The following is a 23342-nucleotide window of genomic DNA, read 5'->3' on the forward strand; positions in this document are numbered from 1 at the left end:
TTCACTTCTGTTGATTAAGTGAAGTAAGAATGAAAATACATTTTCCACCAAGGAAGCTGTAAGGATAGATAAGAGGTGATCCAAGGGCAGTACTTGGAAGTAAAGGAAAATTTTATCAGTGTATAATTTTATTGTATTATCTGTATTGAGTTAGAAATTTAGTAAGTATTTTGAAGATTTTATAAAGAAATTCACATGATATTCAACTATTATGTATTTTGAAAAATGTAAAAAAGTCAGAAGTAGACTTTGATTTAATGTTTAGGTCTAGAATTATTAAAGCCAGTACTCAAACATAAATAGGGAGTTATTTTTTATTAATGAGAAAAAATTAGGAAATAGGTCACTCTGAATTTTCATTAGCATTGATAACTAACTTGTTCATATTGGTGGTAAGTTTGCTTTCCTCTACATACTAGTTCTTTGTAATTAGAATAAAATATAAAAGTAATATTTTTTCCCTCCCAAATAGCTTTTGCCTACCAAAAAGTTTTGGGAACCTGATGATTCAACAAAAGATGGACAAAAAGGCATATTTCTTGGGGACGATGAATGGAGAGAGACTGCATGGGGACCTTCTCGTAAGTTTTTGTTGTATGTGAGAATCGTGAATTTACTTGCATTTTTTTTAAAGCGTCGCCTACTTTCAGACAGGAGTTGGAGAAAATTTGTGATGTCTTTGCTGAAGATTTTCTCAATCATTATAAGGCACATTTTGGGATGTAAATTAACCCTTATCTAATGGTCCACGTACTGATTAGAAGTTGTTGTCACAATAAGATTTTTTAAGAAGTTTTTTTTTTTTAAGTTAAAACTCTGATGATAAAATTCTGAATTTCCATTAAAATGGAATATACATTAACGTTAGGAATTTTCAGTTTTAAATTGTATTAGAGGACAGTGACTAACTTTTTTTAATTGCAGCTCAGTCTAGCTTTACTAGTTTAGGCATTAGCTATACCCAGAAAGGAAGTAAACTCCCTTTGTAAGGTAGAATTTCCAAAAATGGAGCAGACTTTCAAATAAGTAGTGGAGAGAGACGTAGGTTCAAGAAACTTTTAAGAGAAAAGGAACTGGTATGTAAGGAATATAACTCACAGGAGTGACAGTATTTATTAGTAAATTAAAGAGCATAGTTACATCCCTAAAATAGCACTGATTATATTTTCAAATGTTTCTGATTGGTAAAATTTTCACATTTCTATCAACATATATTTTACAAATAATTTTTTTCCTTTTATAAGTGAGTTTCATGCCATTTGCTAAAGCTATACAAAATGACCAAAGTTACATAAAAACAAATTTCGGGATGATAAGCAAATATACCTTATATTTTGAGTATAAATTTCCTTATTCAAGTCCTTTAATAGTTTTAAATTTTGTTATTTAAAATAATTGCCAAAAAGTTAGGAAATGCTAGAAAATTTTAATGATTAATACTCTACATTCAGAATTGAAAAAGATCAAAAGCTTCGTAACTACTAATTTCAACTAAAATTTCCTCAAAACAGTGGGCATTTTCTTTGCGTTCAACCAATATAGTAAAGTATTCTCCAAAGATAAATGAGATATTTTGCCCTCAAGGAATTTTTTTTCCTGGGTGTTAATTATAACCTATGTTAGATCAGACTCATAATATTGTAAATTATTCAGTTATTTGGGATACATTTTTCTCACAAAAGGCACTTTCTTTGCTAAAAATCACATGTGCTTGAAAACTTGGTTGATAGACATGCTGTGATTTTTTTGTTTTAGAGGTCGAATGGTTAATTACTTTACTTACCAGAACCAGATATTTTTTAAAGCATTCCAAAGCAAAACATCTTGAACACAACATGGTAATGGAGATTATTTTCAAGATGGGTGGTAGGGAAATTATTTTTAGTATGTTATATTTGGAAAACAACTAATTCCAGCAATAAAATATTTAAGCAACATTTTTATATATCCCTGGTATTTTTTTTTTAATTATAAAATTAAAATTTATAATTTTAGTTAATTTCTTGTACTCCTCCCAACTTAACTTTTTTAGTTGTACGAATAAAATTTTCGTAACTTAACTTTTTTAGTTGTACGAATAAAATTTTGAAGACGAGTATTAGTTTTTACTAGGAGACATGATAAATGAATGGAATTATTTTGTTTACTAAACATTTATTGAATGCCAGGCATGTACAAATATGGATAACACATTCTTGTTCTAAAGGAACTGTCCTTCTAAGAAAGATTGTTTCTATCAGTGTCGGAGACTGCTTTCCACATATTTCCTTCTCAGCTGAGCTACTGCTGATTGTTAATTTCATTATGCTCTCCTAGCAGGAACATGGTGGTTTCTCTTAACTGAAATGCTCTTTCCACCTCCACCTATTTTTTTGCTCACTTTAAATCTTACCCATCCCTTTGGGATTCACTCTAAGGATGGGAAGCATTGCTACCCCATTGTTCTGTTCTCACAGTATACTGGATTCTTTTTATTATACCCTATTATGATTGCCTTCTTATTATAATCTCTTTGAAGGCAGGGACTGTCTTGTTTGTGATTGCCTATAAGAGACAGTAAAATCAATATTTGAACTGGGTGAATGAATGGGTATGTGATTGAATAAAAAACTGATTATCATGGATAAAGGTTCTAAAATAGATATGTTTTAATATGGTTTAGAAGAGGTAGCAATCACTTAAAATTTTTACACTTAATGAAACAATGACTGCCTTTGTGATAGTTTAAACCTAATACTGAGTATTGTACAGAGGTAGCTGACAGCTTATTGGTTCCTTTAAAAAAAAAGTATTTTTTGGCAACTATGAATATTGCTTCTATTTGTATCTTCTATTATATTTGTATTCCATTTGATCTTAAATTCTGCCTTTTTGTTGCAAAAATATGTAGAAAAGGTGTTTGTACGAGACGAATAATTTTTTGTTAAACAAGAATAAATGGAAAATGTTTAAACTTCACAGCATTTTAAAAAATATTCTTTAGATGATACTTCTACACTGAGAATAGAAAAAACTCAGTGATATTACTGGTTTTTCCAAACTTATTTGTTTGTTTTTATAGCAGTAAAGCCATGTGTTCTGCATTTGTCCAGTACATAACTGTGAGCTTGAGAAGTGCCTCTGCCAAGTTAGGAGTCACCTTTATTCTAGATTTTATCACCAAAGGTTTTTGTTTTGAATTGTTAATGAATTGCCAAAAGAACCTAATTGTTTAAAATTTCTCAATTACAGTTAATACAGTACTAGTTTCAGTTGTACAACACAGTGATTAGACATTTATATAACTTATGAAGTGATCACCCCAATAAGTCTAGTACCCATCTGACGCCATAAGTAATTACTACAGTATTATTGACTATATTCCCTATTCTGTACTTTACATCCCCATGAGTGTTTTTATAACTGGCAATTTGTACATCTTAATCCCTTCCCCTTTTTCACTCATCCCTTCCAATAACCCTCCCATCTGGCAACCATCAATTTGAAGAACTTTAACTTCTTAATAATAGATGTTTATAGGCAACTGAGCCTTTGGGTTAATTAATGTTTCTCCATTGACTTTTTTTGGTTGTTATTAAAAAAAAACAACCACCTTCACATAGACTTTTAACCTGTTTTTCACTGAATGGCTTGTTCTATCTATATTCTCAAGAAATGTGCCCAGGCCACTGAGTCTCAACAGAATTAAGAGCTTGTGATAAAGATTACAACAGTATTCAAAATAAAACAATATAATGGCTTTTTTTTTACTTTACTATATTTGCATAAGTATATTCGTTTAGTTTTAAAGTATGTATATGTAATTTGTGTTCTTTGTTCCAAACAGACCATTCAATGTCCCAACCTATTATGGTACAGAGAAGATCTGGACAGGGTTTTCATGGAAACAGTGAAGTAAATGCAATACTGTCTCCGCGATCAGAAAGTGGAGGCCTTGGTGTGAGCATGGTAGAATATGTGCTAAGTTCTTCTCCTGCTGATAAATTGGACTCTCGATTTAGGAAGGGAACTTTTGTAAGTATTTTGAATAAAGAAATATTTAATACTCCATGGTCATTTGGTTATCTTTTGTCAGTTTACATTTCTGGCCCTTCCTAGAGCTAAAGGAAATTGTGTAGCTGTTGGTGCTGTTGTCATATTCTCTTGGCCACATCTCGAAGTACATAAAATAGTAGAGCCACTGGGAATAATTATGCTCTTAACCATGTTACATAAGTCAAACCGTATTAATTAAAATATATAATTTACAAGACTAAAATTGCTTGTTTGTGGTAGTTGATATAAAAGTAACTAAACAATATCATCTATGCGTTAAGTGGGATTTTAATCATGTTTGTGGTGTTACTGCTTTTCCAGCCCCGCTATAGTTAAGGTTGCCTTAGCCCTTCTGTTATAAATCACTGGTTTGTACTCAATTTAATAAATTAGTTGACTATGAAATTAAAATAAGAGTCAATGCTTTTATTGTTTACATGCACTGTAGTGTAGTTTTAGGTCACCTTGTGGTGCCTTTTTTTGTGTTCTATTAAATATTCAGAATCAAACAGATTCTTTTTCCTCAGGGCACTAGAGATGCTGAAACAGATGGACCTGAGAAAGGAGATCAAAAAGGCAAGGCTTCTCCATTTGAGGAGGACCAAAACAGAGATCTTAAACAAGGAGATGATGATGATTCTAAAATAAATGGCAGAGGTTTGCCAAATGGAATGGATGCCGATTGCAAAGATTTTAAGTAAGATTTTAACTTTCTCAAGAAGAAAAGCATATCTCTTTAGGAATTATTACTGCTAGCTGATGTGACTGATTTAGACATTTTTTCCAATTTTGTTTTATTTCCCTTTGTACCTTGTGTTAACATGGAAGAAGGTTTAATTTTTTTCATAAGGAATATTAATGATTATGAACCATTAAAAACAAAATAGTTCTTTAAAACATTCAAACAGTACATTCCATTGAAGGAGTAATGTTAGAAGCTGCTGTTACTTTTCTACTAATATGGTAGTCTAAATTTTAACTTTTTCCTCCCTGCTAAAATTCAGTGAATTTTAGGTTTAATCTGTGATTTTTCTTGGCAAACTTCCTTTGGGTTGCTCTTGAGCACCTTTCTATGGAGTCTCCTCTTCTTTCTATCCCTGTATTGTATCCCCACCCCCATTTAACTCTTAATCTTAGAAATGAGGAAACATAATTAGCTCTCAGGATCTGTGACCTTTATATGAGTTGTGCTAATACTTAACATTCCTGAAATTAGGAAGTAGAGAACATATTAGAGACTTCAAAAAGTTAGCCTTAAGCTCAGAATTCTGTAAGTTGTAGCTCTTTAGTTGTCTCTTTATGGCAATTAAAGAAATATATATTTTCTTCTAGCCTTTGGTCTTAGATTAGGCAGTGCACATTTGTCTAAATATTAGTGAGTTGTTTCTTCATACTGATTTCTTGTACTTTAAATAGTCAAATGGCTTTGGGGCCTGTACCTGAAAATGAGCTGTTTCTTTGAGATCTTGTAAACTGTGGAATCTCACTTAACTGAGTGTAGATACATGGGATGGTATACTTTTATATTATTTGCCTTTAATTATCAAAAGCAGAGTAACAGTGCCTCTTAAAGTGTCATTTGTATCTGTTCTAAGTGCAAAAAAGCATCCAAAACCAGTAAACCTCTTGACAAATTTAATGCTAGTCAGTTTTTTTAAATGCTCTTCTATTAAAGTTTTAGTCAAGGGCATGTATTTAAAACGGTTATATGTAAACCCTTCAGTGTATACATTTATAATTGAAGTGTTAATACACCATTAACTATAGCAAGAAAAGAGCACCACTGATAGCACAATGACTTTTTTTTTTACTGTATTCTCTGCTTTTTGCTATATTAGAGTTGTTTTGTATGAAAAGCTGTACTTCTCCATTTAATATGAATGTCACATTGATTAGCATTCTCATTTTAAGTTTGAAGTATGGCTTTAAATTGTTTATGAATTATTTTTGATACAATATTGTATTTGACAGTGTAAAAACATTTCAAACTAATAGCTTTGACCATATGGTCACTATACTAGCACATCATTAATATGTACATTAACAGATAAATCGTAGAAGTACATTAGTGGAGTAGAAGGGAAAGGAGTGAAAGAACTATAGCACGCTGCCTTTTTTTTCAATTGACTGATTTTAAAGAACATCCTTTCAGTTTTATTTTTTCTTCCCGTATATTCTGAATGGGAAACAAACCTTTAAAATAGTCACATGAAAAATTAGGTATGGTTAAAGGAGAAAGGAATTTAAAGTATTTTTTAATGTCGAAAGGACAATGGTTGATTTTTACATAAAATCTAAGTTTACATAAATATCTGGGAAACAATTTTTATAATTAATTGCTTAGTAAAATGCTTTGTATGTGTTAGCAAATTTCTCCCCATGTGAAGTACATGAAGTTGGGGGCAGAGTTACATGAGTGTAACAACTGGCATTGAAAGCCAGGTAAAATAGTTGCTGCTATTTATTTAATGCACTTATGTGTGAATATACTATGAACTCATGGTTCCTCAGAAACTTCTTTCTTGTGAGGGAAAGGATCTTATATAAAATATTTTTGTAGCTGAAAAGAGACAATAAATGAAGATTGATTATGTCTAGAAATAAAGTGAAAATAAAGTTTAGACCATGAGCGATATTGATTAAAAAAAGAAGAGCCAATGCTTAAAATGTAGTCCAATATTAATAAATTTCTTGGGAAAGTTGAGGAGGCTAGTGAGTATAAAATGTTGGCTTTTTAATATGTAGAATTATACTTTTCATTTATGTGCATACTTAATTTTTGATAAGTTATACATTTTCATTTTCTGATGGTTTGATATCATAAAGATGGTTTTTGGAGAGCTGTCAAAGAGAGTTTTACAAATAGTTTTTCTGTTCTTGTTAATTGGAACCACAGGTCATCTTTTCAGTCTTCAATAAGGAATCTGAGGCCTGGAAAATGAAATGATTTGCTCAAAATTTAAGCAGAGTCAGAAGTCATTCTCTTGTCTTAGTTCACTGCCTTTTTCTGATGTATCTTACCTTTTACATCCTTAAGTCCTGAATTTTGCCCTGAAATATTTTTAAGTAGATTGTTATGGCAAAGTGATGTGCCGGCGGGCAGGACAGGAGTGTGATTAGGTGGTTTTTGGTTTTGAGTCTTTCCATATTTGTCACTCACAGTGTGCTATTCATACCTACTGTTCATTTTGTCTATATGAAAAAGTTTCAGGTAATCTAAGTGTAAGTTGTGGTACTGACCAATTTTCTTATGTGTTAAATGAAGATATAATAGCATTATATATTAATGCTATTCAAATTGGGGAGAACATTAATAATACTTTTTAAAAATAAAACCATGTCAATTAAGACAATTTAGACCAAAAAAAAGTTACGAAGTAAAATGGTTAGTGGCCTGGGATGCCTAATTTGCTCTTTATATTTTACAAGCATTTGATTTTCTTGATTTACCTACTATTTCCCATTTCAACTTTTGACTTGTTACTTTTATTCATAATGCCTTTCTCTTTTCTTTATATAGTCGTACTCCTGGAAGTCGTCAAGCCTCTCCAACTGAAGTAGTTGAGCGCCTGGGCCCCAATACTAATCCCCCAGAAGGATTGGGGCCTCTTCCTAATCCTACAACAAATAAACCACTTGTTGAAGAATTTTCAAATCCTGAAACTCAGAATCTGGATGCCATGGAACAAGTTGGTCTGGATTCCTTACAGTTTGACTATCCTGGTAATCAGGTACCAATGGACTCTTCAGGAGCTACTGTAGGCCTTTTTGACTACAGTTCCCAGCAGCAGGTAAAGCATATCTTCCTTTAAAGAAGCTCCTCTTAACTGTGCCCTGGTGTAGGCTGAAGTGCTGTGAGACATTGACATGAATAATAGGGGTGTTAACATTTAATGTTTTATTGACTAAAATGTCCTTGTAGTTGAGAAAGTGATCCACATAGGTTTAAAATATTCTATTCCCAGTTTTCTAAATAGAAATGAAATGCTTCGAGACTAATCTTTGTATTAAATATGTTTCCTAATAGCTCTTTCAGAGGACTAATGCACTAACAGTTCAGCAGTTAACTGCAGCTCAACAGCAGCAATATGCATTAGCCGCAGCTCAGCAGCCACATATAGGTGAGTCTTTGCAAGTTACCATTTTGATTAGACTGTTAGAAAATCTTGTTAAAGTGGTTAGATGTTTTGTTTTTCTTTTACTGAATGGTATCATTTCATTACTTTTTGAAATATCTCATTGAGATCAAAAATAGATTACATGGCAAGAGTAAAGATTTACTAGAGAAGAACTATTTCTGATTATTGTATCCTTGGTTAAATAAAAATGTAAATTGATGTAAGCTGTCAGCACATTTTTTTTAACAATGTGAAGTCAAGAGTCAAAACACTTAGAAATTCGAATGTAGTTTATTTGTGTCTATTATCAAATTAGAAAGTTTATTTTAAAAATTGTTTAAAAATAGAAATCCCAAGAAAATTTCTTAAAATATTTCATTACTTCATTTCTTTGGTCTTTGACCTTTAGTCCTTAATGTGAATTATTACAATTTGTTACTGCCAGAGTTCAAGCGTTTGTATGTTGTCTATGTTGGGGTGTTTTGTTTGTTTTTTAACTTTTTATTTTGAAATAATTATAGATCCACATGAAGTTGCAAAGAGAGTACAAAGGTTTCCCACCCAGTTGTCCCTAAATGGCTACATCTTATATAATGATAGTACAATACCAAAACCAGGAATATGACATTGATAAATGTGTATGTATAGTTTTGTAATTTTACCATGTGTCGATTCATATAACCATTTTTATGCCTATCTGATTTTGGCTAACCTTGATTTATTTCCTGATTGGAAAAGATGTGAATACTTTCAACATAATCTATGGAAGGGGAGATATGCTAAGTTGGTTCTTTTCTCTTTGATTGTTCCGTTTCGACCCAGGAGGCTTCCTAGGTCCCAAATTTTATTTTTGGTTTCAATTAATGATGACCACACATTTCTAACAACAGCATGCACTCTGGACTTGTTTCTTTCCCCTTCTCTCCCAGCCGCCTCTATCCCTGTACTTCTTCCTTCTCATTCTTAGAAATGTACTGGTTCCTGTCTGTTCATGGGCCAGTGCAAAACTTTTTATTTCTTGAGGCTTTGTGGTATGTTTTAATATGTGGCAGGCTAGTACACTTACTATTTCTCTTCCTTTTGGAGTTTTAAATTTTCTTTTCTTGCTTATGAGTTTTAGAATCTGCTTATTTTATCTCCAGAAGATCAGGTTAAAATTTTAAATTCACTTAGGGAAAAATTGATATCTTTATGACATTAAATACTCTTATCAAGAACATGTTTATATTTTTGTTCAAATTTGCTTTTTGTTGTTTATGAGTGCTTAAATTCTTCCCACGTAAGTTTGCATATTTCTTAGTTTGTAGATATTTTATCTTTTGCTGTAATTGTAAATGGCCTATTTTTCATTATATCTTTAAATTGGCATCTATGAAAGCTCTGGATTAGTATATATTAAATTTTATGAATGATATTTTCTAATAATTGAAGTATTCTTGTGTTCTTGGAATACAAAAGATTTGATTTTATCTCTCAGATTGACAATTGTTTAAAAAATTTCATTAATGTTACACTTGTGTGGGAGTGTGAGTAGTATTCTCATGTTCTTGACAAGAATGTAAATTGATACAACTTTCCTGGAGGATAATATAGAAATGCAGATAAAGAATTTAAAGATATTTGCCCATTTAAAAGTGAATTTTCATAACATGGATAAAGAATTTAAAGATATTTGCCCATTTAAAAGTGAATTTTCATAAGTATATAATGATAATGCAGAGACCCATACACTTAAAGAATATTAGTAGCACGCTTTATTTACAGCAAAAGATTATGAACCATCTAAATATGTATCTATAGTAGACTGGTTAAAATCATGTTACTTCTATGCAATAGAATACATACCATGTCGCCATTAGAATAGGCTAGATAGGTAACTGTTGACATAGGGAACTATGGTTGGCAAGTGAAAAAAGCATATTAAAACCATTATAGCCTAGAATATAAAATGTATGAGAGAGTGTGTATGTACTTAAGATTTTAGGAGATATATATATTTCTACATATGTGCATATATAAACACATACAAACACATGTATCTATGCATGCAAACATTGGGCGTCTACTATGTTAATATTTCTAAGTGAATCGTGAACTTAAAATACGCATTTCTCCATTTTTTTCGGCAGAAGTTTCAATATATATCCATTAGGTCAAACTAATTCCTTGTTTTTCAAATATTTGAAATCTTACTTCATATCTGCTTTATAATATAAGTATGGAGAGAGCTATATTAAAACCATTTCTAAAATCGAAAAAAAAAAACTTAGATATAAAACAACTCAATAATGGTTACATGAAGACTTTGGCTTTACATTTTATAATACTCCAATTGTAGTTGACTTTTTTTAAAGCAATATTTTTTAATCATAAAAATATAAATTATTAAAAAAATATGTCCCGGCGTTTAGATTTTGTAGTTATATGAATAGAACATGAACACCAATACATAATTTGCTGCTATTGTGATAAAGGTAATTCATGAGTGAGGCATGGGAGGGAAGTTGTGAAGCTTTTGACCTAGGAAATAGTTTAAGAATGTGACTCTGAGGAAATGATATTTTAAATAGTACAAGGATTTTATCGGTTCAGTAAAATGTTTAATTTTTATTTAGTTCTTATTTAATTATTTCCTTTATTAAGAACACATTTTTCAAATGTCCGTGTTATACCTGGGCATGAAATCAGGGTTGTGGAGTATAGCCAGTATTTTTTAAAATTAAATAGATTACAGAAATTAATAAAGAGAAAAATTAAATAGAAAATTGATTGCATTGGAACTTTGTAAGGCTAAATATCTTTTCAAGATTTTTGTGGTATGTACATATGTATGTGAACACTAGGTCAGTGTGAGATATATTTCATATTGTGGGTCACAGTCAGAATATTTGAAAGCCACTATAATATAGTTAGAATTAAGTTTCTGAATATTGACTTAAAGTTAAATGCGCCTTTTGAATACTTCTTTAAAAGTATATGTTCACCGGCTTTTATACTCATATCCCCCCCTTAAGCATATTCTTTTTTTTTTTTTTTTTTTTTTTTTAATTGTTCTTTATACCTACAGCACCTGGTCTTCCTAGGTGGTCTCCCATCCAAGTACTAACCAGGCCCGACCCTGCTTAGCTTCCGAGATCCGACATCGGGCTTGTTCAGGGTGACATGGCCATGGACCTAAGCATCTTTTAAACTTGAACTTTTTTGAGTTCCTTTAAACATGTTCTTTTTCATTATTTCTTTACCTTGTACCTATTGGAGTTACTTTCCAGAAAAGGCAACTCTAGCAGCACGTTTTCAAAGTAATTCTTTAGTATCTTATGGTTAAAGGTATACACAGCGATTTCTCCATACCAGCAGTTTGTTGCCTCTCTGATAAGTAATGCAAATGAATATTTTAAAAATCTTTCTTAGCCTTTCCTGAATCCTTACTAGCATATGTTAGACTCAGAACTGGGCTTAAATTCACTCCTCTGCCTAAAACTTCATTGCTTTCCTCCTGCTTTCAGAGTAATGACCAGGAAGCTCTTTATGGCTCTTTGTTCTGATTATAGTTCCAGTTTTATCTTATCATATACCACAACCCCACTCCATCCTACCTACCCTTTTCCAAAGCTCATTAGATGCCCCCCTCTGTGCCCTTAGCACTTAAGAATTTAAACCATTAAGCGTACTCTTCTCCACCCCAAATTCAGAGTAGAAATGTTTTTTACCTAATGAAGAAAATCCTACTTTATATTTTCATTCATTATTTCTCCCCTTTTAAAACACAGCTGGTGTATTCTCAGCAGGCCTTGCTCCAGCTGCATTTGTGCCAAATCCATATATTATTAGTGCTGCTCCTCCAGGGACTGATCCGTATACTGCAGCAGGATTGGCTGCAGCAGCAACATTAGCAGGTAACTTACTGTTCATCTTCATTGCTTATTATGGCTTTAGTTTCGCTTTTGGTATAAACTTTGTTTTTGTCTGTTTGGGCAGTTTGAAGTTCAGGGAATTTGAAGTTCCTAGGAATAACTATAACATTTATCCAGAATGAGCTGAAGTTCCCAGAGAGTTAATTTTTCAACTATAATGTTACAAGAGAAGCCTAAGTCTGATAACTCTTCCTCCTATACATGATTGGTTTTACATTTTAGTTTTTTAGTTTCAGAAATCTTACATTGCCAAATATAAATCTTCATTCTTGTGACCAATCCCATTACCCACAGAGACAATGCAAAGTTACTTCTCAATGAAATAAACTAGAGATAAGTATTGTAAATACTTAGGTCAAGGAGAGAGTAAGGTAGTCTTGAGAGAATGAGCATGTAAAAGTAAAGTTTAGTTAGCAGCGTTAAAATGTGCAAGCAGGCTGAGGGACAAAAAGAGGGGATGGCGTTAGAAAGAAATTACTAAAAACTGTCACATCCTGAAAACACTACTGGAAAACTGAAAAACACCAAAATGGTACAGTGTTATATGTCAGTTATATCACAGTAAAGCTGGGAAAAAAGATTTTCTTCAAACCAAAGCTATATTTATTGCTTACAGTAAGGGAGAGTTGTGTGCTGGTCAGCAGGCACATTCTTACTGAGCGGAGCAATTTGCTAATCTTCTGTAGGGTTTTAAGGGGAAGGTTGTTTTGAGTAGGTTACACAGACATGAGTTGGTCTTGGGCATGGATCATGTTGTTTTACTGAGTCAGAAACAGGGTGATGTCAGCCATGGAAGTGTGTTCACTGGAGTGAGTCTGCTGATCGGCTGTCACTGATTTTTTACTTTCAGAGATAAGTTCACCAAAGTGAATTGTCACTCATCAATTAGACAATTTTAGGTCTACTTCTAGTAGTTACTTATTATCATAGCTATAGAACAGTCTTTTTCTAAGAGTTTGGGGACTTTTTTTTTTTATAATACTTAAGAGTTTAAGGAGTGAAAAACTTAATTTCAGATTCTTGTCTGATAGCAGACTGCAACTGATCTGTCACATTTATGTGACTAGCTGGCATTCAGTAAATGTTGACTAGATTAGTTAAGTGTCCTGTCAGTTCATTGGTCCTCTTTTGAGTTTAGTTCCGCATCCCTCCATTAAGGCCACTGCTGTCACTCTTGAACATTCACTCTTTTATTTGTTTGTTTGTTTTATGGTGACATTGGTCAACGAAATTCAATAAGTTTCAGCTGTACACTATGTGTTCACCTCCCATAATTAAATTTCTTTCTGTCACCACGTATTTGACCACCTTTACCCCATTTACCTCCCTCACTCTTTTAATAATCAAACTTGAATGAGATTTTCTCTGTAGTAGAATAGGAAAAAAAATAGAAAGTATGGTATGTGTAAGGACCTGTCCTATCTAAGTCTTATGCACTATCCCTTTCTATGATCTAGTGGTAACTGGCCTCGTTCATCTATAAAATGTAGTGACTTTTTTTTTTTTTTTTTTTTTGGGTGGGGCGCGGGGTTTAGGTCCGGCAGTGGTTCCACCTCAGTATTATGGTGTTCCGTGGGGGGTGTATCCAGCCAATTTATTTCAGCAACAAGCTGCGGCTGCGGCAAACAACACAGCAAATCAGCAAGCTGCGTCACAAGCTCAGCCTGGACAGCAGCAGGTATAGCCCCACCTTCATTCAGTTAATACCTGAAGCGTTTCTGAAATTTGTATGAGCTCCTTGATACAAGATCTGTGTCTTCTCTCTTTTTATTCTCTTCAATGTGTAATACAGTACTTAGCATATATAGTTGGTACACAGGTATTGATTACATGGCTGGGTTTTTTTTCCCTAATTGGTAGTATATGAATTTAAAGATTTAGTTATATTCCATTTCTACATTTCTGTTATTGAAACTGCCTTGAAATCTCTAGAAGCTTTTAATTTTCATCATTCCTTAACGTGTACTCATAACATTTCTGTCAAAGTAATTGTTACTTGAATTTTCAGATTTCTTCTGGACATTTAAATTACTGTTTTAAATATTAACTTAATATATTTCTGACCAGAAAAACAAGATTACTAGGTACTTTATATTTTTAAGCACAAAAAGGTGAAATATTTTCACTAAAGGTTAAGAAGTTAGATTTAACTTCTTAAAATGTTTATCATAAAGATTTTTTAAAAAAATTTCAGCCACTTTACTAGAACTATTTTGATAAATGTAAAAATTATTGATAAATACCAGAATTCTGGTTGTCACTTCTACATATTTATACCACAGAAGCAACTTAATGACAAGCATATTGTTATTTGGCAGTTAAATTTTATTCTAAATTTCCTTTAGTATAGTTTAATAACATTTTGATGTTCTATTGAAGCTGTCCTTTGGCTCAGTCCTTATAGATTATACCACAGTATCATTTAATAAATTATTTTTTTAATCTAAATTTTTTATTTTCCAAATATCACATTACATGAATAATATACCTTCTTAATACTTACATATAGGATGGTCTTAAAATGAATCCCCCTTGTCCTGAATTACTTAAAAATTTACCTTTGTGAAATTAATGTGTATTATGCTTGTATATAATCACTGCAACAGCTGTGTATTACAAAGTAATAAAACTTGACCATCCTTAAGACTTTCCACCTTGTTTTAATATGATCTTGTGTTCTTTTTTCGCCTTAAGGTTTTGTCCTAAAAAGCAGCTTTTACTTATTTTTATTAAAGCTTCTGAATTCTGAAAACTTGGTTCAGTTTGAAGTTTTTATTCATACCACAATCTTCTAACAGACTCACTGAATAATCATACTTAATTTATTTCCTTAAGCTTCACGTGTTTGTTTTCAGCCTTAGAAAATAATAAAACCTAAATTAATTTTTTTTGTCTTCATCTAAGATTTTGCCATCTCTCCCCACTCCTCAGTAAAATCTCTCTTTTAAATACTACTTTGGTAAAAAATATGAATACTAGAAATAATTTTTTCCCAAAGGCCTTCTAGAAGCTCCATGTTGCTTAATTGTTCTAGTTGTCACGAGTCAGTGATTGATTGTGGTTTTTGATGTTAAGTATCATGTATTTTTTTCATGCTAAATCAACATTTCATTGAATGTAAATATGTTCAAAGAATATCTAAAGGCTACTTGTGGTATATACAAAGTTGTCCCTGGTAAATTTATCTGTCATTTTATAATTTCATTTTTAAGGAAATCATTTGTCCTTTGTAGGTTCTCCGTGCTGGAACAGGTCAGCGCCCTCTTACTCCTAATCAGGGCCAGCAAGGGCAACAAGCAGAATCACTTGCGGCAGCAAATCCAACTTTGGCTTTTGGTCAGGGTCTTGCTACTGGCATGCCAGGTATATAGTTGGTTAATTATGGAAATTTGAATAGATTTAAAATGTTAAATGTAGACTGTCACACTGAAGAGTGAAAAAAAATCAAGAGAAAAACTCTTAAAATCTTGTCTACCTTGCAATAAATTATTTAGAATTCAGATGCCAAGAGTTGAAATTAATGTTGCTGGTGAGACTTAATGACAGGGATAGAAAATATGTATTAGAATTTTAAACACAGCCATTTTTTCTCTCTTTATGGCATAAACTATAGCATCTTTCCACCCTAACATGGCCCAGAATTCTCATTGCCATCCTTCAAGAAATAAAACCAATGGGTTAGAGTTGGCATGTTAGACAAAATCTATTTGCCATTACTGCCTTATAAGAATAGTTAGTTAATATCGAGAGGTTCGTATCTAACATTTTCCACTTTGAACATTGTTCAGTCTTGTTTAGCCTGTTCATAGTATTTTAAAGTTGGTATTTATAACAACAGTGTCTAATACAATATGCCTATGAAAGCCTGATACAGAGAAAATTTAAAAATCTTCTGCCCATTACCCCAGTACAACTTTAGAAATAATCAACAAAATACTTTTTTTTGTGAAGCAGATTTTCATGAAGCTAGATACAAAATTGACAATAATGGAAAGAGGAAGGTATTTTTCTTAAACCAATAAAGCAGCAGTTATGTTTATAAAGTGAGATTTAAAGACTACATTTGAATTATCAGTAGATAATGTATCACTTTCTGTTCTGCTCCTTCATTTCACTCCTGAAGACTCTTAAGCATCTTAGTTTTTCATTTTTAGTATATGAAACAGCAACTCCTATAACTATAACATTACCTGTTAAGGAAATGTGAGTTCCAGTTTCATTGTAGTGTAGTTAAATTTTCTATTCAGATCATTTAGGAAATGTGTTGAATGTATTGGAAAAGATCCTTACTTAGGTGATCTAGGGTTTCTTTTATGTGTTAAGTGCTGCTAAATACTTCTCTGTTATTTTTGAGGATTTCCACACCAGTTGCATTCATTCTTTTTGCTCTGAAATTTTAAGGTCTGAGTTTATCATCTTGTCTTACCCACTAGATAAAGAGAAGATTTTAATACTGCTGTCCCTGAAGCCATTGTGGATTAGAAATGCTGGCAGAAGCAGCCCTTTGAGAAATCGACTTTGAAGCTTACGTTGTAGGCAAACGGAGAGACATGGAGGCAGGGCTAAAAAGAACTGAGCTAGGAGTTTCTGAAAGCCAATGCTAATATAAAACTACTCTGTTCCTGCTGGGTTTTACCTGCAGGTACAAAGGGAAGAAGAGTCATGGGAGTACAGCAGTCCTGCCTTAGTAGATTCTAAGTAGGACCTTGATTTAAGAGAGTGTTCTTGGCCTTTGTATATTCGGTGCTGTCTGTAACTATTGCTAATTTTTTTAGGCTCTTGGTGCTGGTCCTATTATTCATTTCTTATATACGTCTTTGCTTCCTTTCTTCATATTCAGCTCATTTTTATTAAAAATATCAAGGTATTTTGCTGTTTTATCAGCTTTGGTGTTCTCAAAATTTATTTTTGTATTCACTTTTTCCCATTCTATGAGAGAGCTCTTTATTGCTTTGTTTTTTTTTCTGTTGTTGTTTTTCAACAGTGAACTCTTATGTTGGTAACCTTAAAGCCACTTTTATACTTTATTTGTCTAAAAACAATTGACTGTATGTTTAAAACGATGGTAAAATTAAAAGCAGGTGCAACTTTTGGGGGGCGGGCATCATTTTGCCTAGCCTGAGCCACAACATTTAGTCTCTTTACAAATATAAATGTAAAAACTATTCTCATGAAAGAGGCCTTGCTAAAATTAGTATTTGTATGCCTAAGTGACTGACTAGTTGACTGTTCACATGGTTCTCTCACTCAAAAACTTTCTCTTGATGCCTTCCTTACTTTGTTCTACCTAAGACTATGATGAGATAATTCTCCTTTCTTTAAATTGTTACATAGTTATAAAACTTCGATGTGCTAATAAAAGAGCTAACTTGAGAAAATGATGTTTCAAGCCTCATATAGTCCTTAACTTTTCCACCTTTTAGTTTTCTTTAGCTCTCATCCATCAAATCCCTGGTATTGATTGTGGACTTTTAATCCTCCTGTTTGATCCTATGTGCTATCTGTTGTTTTTCAGTCTTGTCTCTTTAGTTTTTTCCCTCTGCCATCTCCGTCCCTACAACCACTGTGCTAATCTGCCTCCTCATCCAAAAAATCTTTCCCTCTATGTGCTTCCCTCTTGGACTACTTGCCAAAATTCACATTCTGTTTTAAGCCCTGCCTCCATGACTTACAGAGGCTCTACTGTTAACTCAGTGACAATTGTAAAGTATGAGCTCCTCTTCTCTATCCTTATTTTTCTCAATTCTGTGTTGTATTTCACCATGTTGACCATGTCCAGCTCCCTGCAACTTTCACTTCTGTGATATTTTATTTTCCTGGTTTTCTCACCTTTCTCATTGCTTTTTATCAGTGAATCTCTAAATAAATATTAAAATTAATGTGTTCGTATTAAAGTTTTTGAATATAAAAATCAATATGAAAATCTTTTTTCAACCAACGGCATAATAGTTGAAAATGAAAAATTTTAAAGATTATTTACAGTAGTAGCAAATACCTGGAAATAAATCTTAACTAAAAGTATGTATGATTTCTATGGGAAATAGTTTTATTGTGATTAAAGTAAAGGGGATACCTAAGGAACATATACCATTGGACAACTCATTATTTTGAACATGTCAGTTCTCCCCATATTAACTTGTAGTTTCAATGCATTCCAGATCAAAAGTCCTAACAGGTTCTTTCTGTGATATTTTTACAGCTCATACTAAAATTTAATGAAAACTCAAAGGGTCGAAATTAGCTAAAACACTCTTAAATAAGTAGAAGGACTTGCTCTGTTCTGACTTACTTGAGAGTAAGATTTACTCTAAAGCTGAGGCTAAATTGTTGCATGGAGACACAAATAAGACCAATGCAATGGAATAGAGTCCCCCAAAAGTTAGGTCCAAGAGGAAGGGACACTTAATTAATAGCAAAATATTACAAAGCAGTAGGGAAGAATGACTTGTTTTATAAATTAAATAAAATAGTTGACTCTTGAACAACACAAGGTTAGGGACACAGTCACCCATCCAGATGAAAATACTAAAAAAACGTTGGTTATTGGGAAACAAAGTGAAATCGAACCCCTGCCCTACCCTGTGTTCAATAATCCAACTCCATTTGGATTTTAGACCTAAATGTGAAAAGCGGAATTATAAAGAAGCTATTAGAAGATAATATAAGGAAGTTTTGTTAGTGAAAATAAAGGAAATAATAAACTTGACCCCATTACCTTAGAAGTCTCCATAAAGAAGATTGAAGGCTAAGAATAAAAGAAGATACTTGCAATACATTAAAACACTGAAGGACTTGGATCCAGCATACATAAAGAATTAAAAATCTATAATAAAAGGTAGCCCAATAGGAAAATGGGTGAAAAAGATTTGAACAGGCCTTTCTTAAGAGGAAATCCAAATGCCCAATTAACATAGGAAAAGATGCTCATCCTCCTTAGTTTTGGAGAAAGAAAATGAAAACCACAACAAAACACTTAAACACATCTTCCAGATTGGCCAGATTTTAAAAGTGACATCATCATGTATTATTAAAGTCATGGAGCATTAGGAACTCTAATAGCAAGATGGTAAGAGTGTAAATTTGCACAATCATTTTGGAAGCAGTTTGGCATTATTTACCAAAGTTGAAAGTAATCTGCATAACCTGTGACTCAGGGTGTCAGCCAGTATAGATATGTAGATTAGAGTAGTATGTACACATAACACTCCAGGATGCATGCACAAAAATGTTCATAGCAGTACTGTTGGTAGTGGCCTGAAACTGGGAACAGTGCAAGTGTTGAATGAATAAGTGCGTTTTGGTGTCCATCCAATAAGGTGCTTATACAGTAATGGAAATGGAAACTAGGAAGGATCTATATACAATCACATGGGTAAATCATATATAAAAATTTTTAAATAATCCAAACCAAATGATATTTAGAGGGAGGCATTTATGGATAGTAAAGTAGTGTGTAACTCTAAGGGAAAGAGAAGACTGGTAGAGCAGGGACATGGGGGAGAGGGGATCCTGGGCAATTTTCTTGATTTGGGCGATGGTTAACTTTTTTGTACATAGTCATTATATTGTTTTGTGTTCTTGATAAGCTTTCTTTCTGGTTAAGAAAAAAGTATTCTCTATACTCCCTTTTTCTCTAGCTCCCCTCTAGTTCTTTTTACAGCAAAACTCCTCAAAAGCATTTTCTGTACTTTGTGGTGCTTCCTTTTTTTTTTTTTAATTATTATTTATGCCTACAGCACCTGGTCTTCCTAGGTGGTCTCCCATCTAAGTACTAACCAGGCCCAACCCTACTTAGCTTCCAAGATCAGACATCGGGCTTATTCAGGGTGGCATGGCCGTAGACCATGGACCGCGGCTCTACTGGGACACGAACCCAGGACCTTCTGCGTGTAAAGCAGACGTGCCAACCACTACACTGTGGAACAACATCGTGGTGCTTCCATTCTTTACTGAACTTGCCAGTTTTGCTTTTATCCCTTACCAGAATGACTTTCTATGTTGTTAACTCCATTGGTCAGTTCTCAACTCCTAATGGCTTTTAGCAGCATTTGACATTTTTGTTCACTCAGTCTTCATTGAGATTCTTGTTTGGCTTTCAAGAGACCATATTGTTCCAGTTTTCTTTCTTTACTGGCTATTCCTTCTCAGTCTCTTCTCTGGTTCCTCCTCTCTCTAACCTCTTAATGTGATGTACTCTTCAGTTCATAGGCCCCTTTTTGTATTTTCTTGGTGATTTCATCCTATCATGGCTTTAAGTAACATCTTTATGGTAATAACTCCCAGATTTATAACTCCAGCCTGGACCTCTCCTGAACTTCAGAGTTGTATATCCCATTTACCATATCTAGTTAGATATCTAATAATCTCAAATTTGTCACTCCATGAGTTGCCTCCTTGAGGAGAGTGCTTTGAAGCTCAGCATTCCCTCCTAGATTTTGCCCTATGTGTCTCTTCATTTGGCAGATCCTCCTAATTTATGTCCATTAAAATAAAACTGTAATTGTAAAACAGAATTGCTGTATTTAAGTTAAAAAACAGCTTTTACATATGAAAGTGTTTGTCTTAGTGATCTTAGTGTTTAAACCAAAAGTATCAGAGGTTGCCAGTACATTTTTGCAAATGGTTGTCAGACTGTCGAGCCTAAGTCCTTGTTACTGTATAAGGGAGCCTTTCTTAACCTGAGTTCTGGGAGAGAACTAAGTCCTGTTGCCTTAAACTATCCACTATATATAGTTTACTTCTCTTCTATGCATCTACAGTGGTACTTGTTGTGTGCCATTCTTAAGAGAATTGGCAAAATAGTCACTTTTCTTTTCAAAATAGTCATTTTCTATTCTGTGGTTCAGATGAGGAATCCCTGCTGGGAAAAGACTGCTGAGAGGTGAACTCTCCTATAGTTCAGAATAATGCAAATTGTCACCTGCCTTGTGTTCAAGGCTATAAATTAATGCCTGCATGATTTTTATTCAAACTCTAACTTGAGAACCTTTACAAATAGACTGCTACCTTACGATTTTAAGGTATATGTATCATTTAAATTTTTAAAGGGATGCTTGCAAATGAAAATCTAAGGGAATGCCAATAATGAAGTTCTTGATTTAGAACATAACTAAAATTGCATAATAAACATTTCTTTATAATGTTCTGCCTTACTTCCCTTAGTCTTACTATAATACATTCTCTCAGAACTGACTAAATGGAAATGAGTTTTAATATCGGCCATCGATAGCCTATAATTTCTATATCAAGGAAAGTAACATTTTCATATGAGTAGTAATATCTTCCCAAATGTTTTTGCTTTTCACATGGTAATTATGAACGGGTTTTATATTAATAGTATACAATAGCTATGTTTTCTGATTGATAACACAAATGCAGGGGAAAGTAAACATGTGTTTTCTGTAATAAATGTTTTCACTAGTAAACATTTATTTTAATATTATCTAGGCTATCAAGTACTAACCCCAACTGCCTATTATGATCAGACTGGTGCCTTAGTGGTTGGCCCTGGAGCAAGAACTGGCCTTGGAGCTCCAGTTCGATTAATGGCTCCAACCCCGGTTTTAATTAGTTCAGCAGCAGCACAAGCTGGTAAGTGTACCGGACATTTTCAGGGATAATATTTTTCTGGTGTCGTTTGAGATATTTTAAAAATAGAGAATCATCTCAGAAGTTCTAAGGAGTATCTAAAATTTATTTTTCAGCAGCGGCAGCAGCAGCTGGAGGAACTGCAAATAGTCTTACAGGCAGCACAAATGGTCTATTTCGGCCAATTGGCACTCAGCCACCGCAGCAGCAGCAGCAGCAGCAGCAGCCAAGCACTAATCTGCAGTCGAATTCGTTTTATGGGAGCACTTCTCTGACTAATAGCTCCCAGAGCAGCTCTTTATTTTCTCATGGACCTGGCCAGCCTGGAAGTACATCTCTTGGCTTTGGAAGCAGCAGCTCTTTGGGCGCTGCTATAGGCTCAGCCCTCAGTGGATTTGGTTCATCAGGTACGTTTCTTTTTAAGATGAGTACTCTGCTGAATGGATATGAGGTATATGTATGTTTTTAACATTAAGATAAGCAATAATAGTTTGTAGTATAGAAAAGATAAGATTAAAATAACTGGTTTACTGGTTTAGAAGAGAAACTACCTCCTGCAAATCTTTAAACCTTTATAAATGTATAACTCATTTCAAGCAGCCCATCCTTTTCTCAAATATACATTTCCCCCTAGCTTTAGGAATCAGATTATTGTCATTTTTGTTTTAATAAGGTTTGTTTGGAGCAGTACATTTTATGCTAATCATTAGCTCTTCTTTATTCTCTACATAATATTAGCGTTTGAGGAAGTAAATATTTTTGCCATCTTAAAGTAGTGTTTTAAAATAATCGTCCATGTGCTTATTGGATGATTTATGCTTATTAAATGCTAATGTTTCATTATGGTTTTCTTTATCTGGCATAATATATAAAAATAAAATATAACAGCTTAGAAACTACCATTATGCCTATCTATATTTTATATTACATAATTTAGTCTTCATCAACAAAAATTCATTTAAAAGGATGTTTTCTAGTTTGATATAGAATACTTAAGAAATCCAAATGTTAAATAGCTTCATAAAATAATTTACCCACCCGAACTGATTTTGTATCTGAGGAAGAACCAAGGCCCACTGTTGACCACACCTTACAGTCTCGTTCTCTGAGGTTTCCAGAGTATTCAGGAAACATTAGATGGGGATAAAAGACTTATTTACACTTAACACTCACTCTTCAGTACAGTTGGCAGCCTTTTCTTCAGGAGGGGCCGGGCTATGTATTCGGACCTCAAGAGATTTTCTCTTTCTGTAACATCCTAGAATCTTTAATATCTACTTCTCATCTGTTTTCCCACCACATTAAGTTATATTCTTTCCTGGTGTGGAAAATGGCAAAACTAGCACATGTCAGTTATCAATATCCTTGTCAGCTATCTAAGGAAGTGTCTTCTAAGCTTTTAATATTTAAGGGTGGAATGGTCTAGAATAGCTTAAAACTTTTAGATGCAGAATGTTTTTTGTTACAATGAAATACAATAGGGAAATAATCATAATTGCCTAACAAAATTACATAAAGAATGGGCACAGGAACTTATAAGGGGGAAGTCTTGGGAACATGGAGACTGTTCAGTCTTTTTATTTAATTTTCCTAACTTGAGTTTTTTCATTCCTTTTAGAGTTTAGTATTTTTATCTCCAGCTCAACCATTCCTATAGGACTCATGTTTTGTTTTTAATACAATTGAC

The 23342-nt window shown here is 33.2% G+C and overlaps 1 protein-coding gene and 2 pseudogenes across 17 annotated transcripts in view; 1 reads left to right on the forward strand and 2 right to left on the reverse strand.

The window, feature by feature from the left end:
* Positions 1-23342, forward strand: part of PUM2 (pumilio RNA binding family member 2) — a 78778-nt gene that overhangs the window by 24832 nt on the left and 30604 nt on the right. For 13 of the 17 annotated variants that reach the window (XM_039887767.1, XM_039887775.1, XM_039887770.1 and 10 more), the window contains 10 exons: positions 473-581; positions 3827-4014; positions 4563-4732; positions 7556-7826; positions 8063-8156; positions 11924-12049; positions 13603-13745; positions 15301-15430; positions 21515-21658; positions 21772-22062. In XM_039887767.1, coding sequence (XP_039743701.1) covers positions 473-581; positions 3827-4014; positions 4563-4732; positions 7556-7826; positions 8063-8156; positions 11924-12049; positions 13603-13745; positions 15301-15430; positions 21515-21658; positions 21772-22062 — 1666 coding nt within the window. Of the gene's footprint in view, positions 1-472; positions 582-3826; positions 4015-4562; positions 4733-7555; positions 7827-8062; positions 8157-11923; positions 12050-13602; positions 13746-15300; positions 15431-21514; positions 21659-21771; positions 22063-23342 lie in introns of those variants that run through there. The other 4 variants (XM_039887783.1, XM_039887777.1, XM_039887782.1 and 1 more) reach the window with 4 other exon arrangements.
* LOC120622540 (uncharacterized) lies at positions 11212-11327 on the reverse strand (annotated as a pseudogene).
* On the reverse strand, positions 19795-19910 carry LOC120622426 (uncharacterized; annotated as a pseudogene).

Source organism: Pteropus medius, unplaced genomic scaffold (genome assembly GCF_902729225.1).
Source record: "Pteropus medius unplaced genomic scaffold, Ma_sr-lr_union100, whole genome shotgun sequence".
Taxonomy (NCBI): Eukaryota; Metazoa; Chordata; class Mammalia; order Chiroptera; family Pteropodidae; genus Pteropus; species Pteropus medius.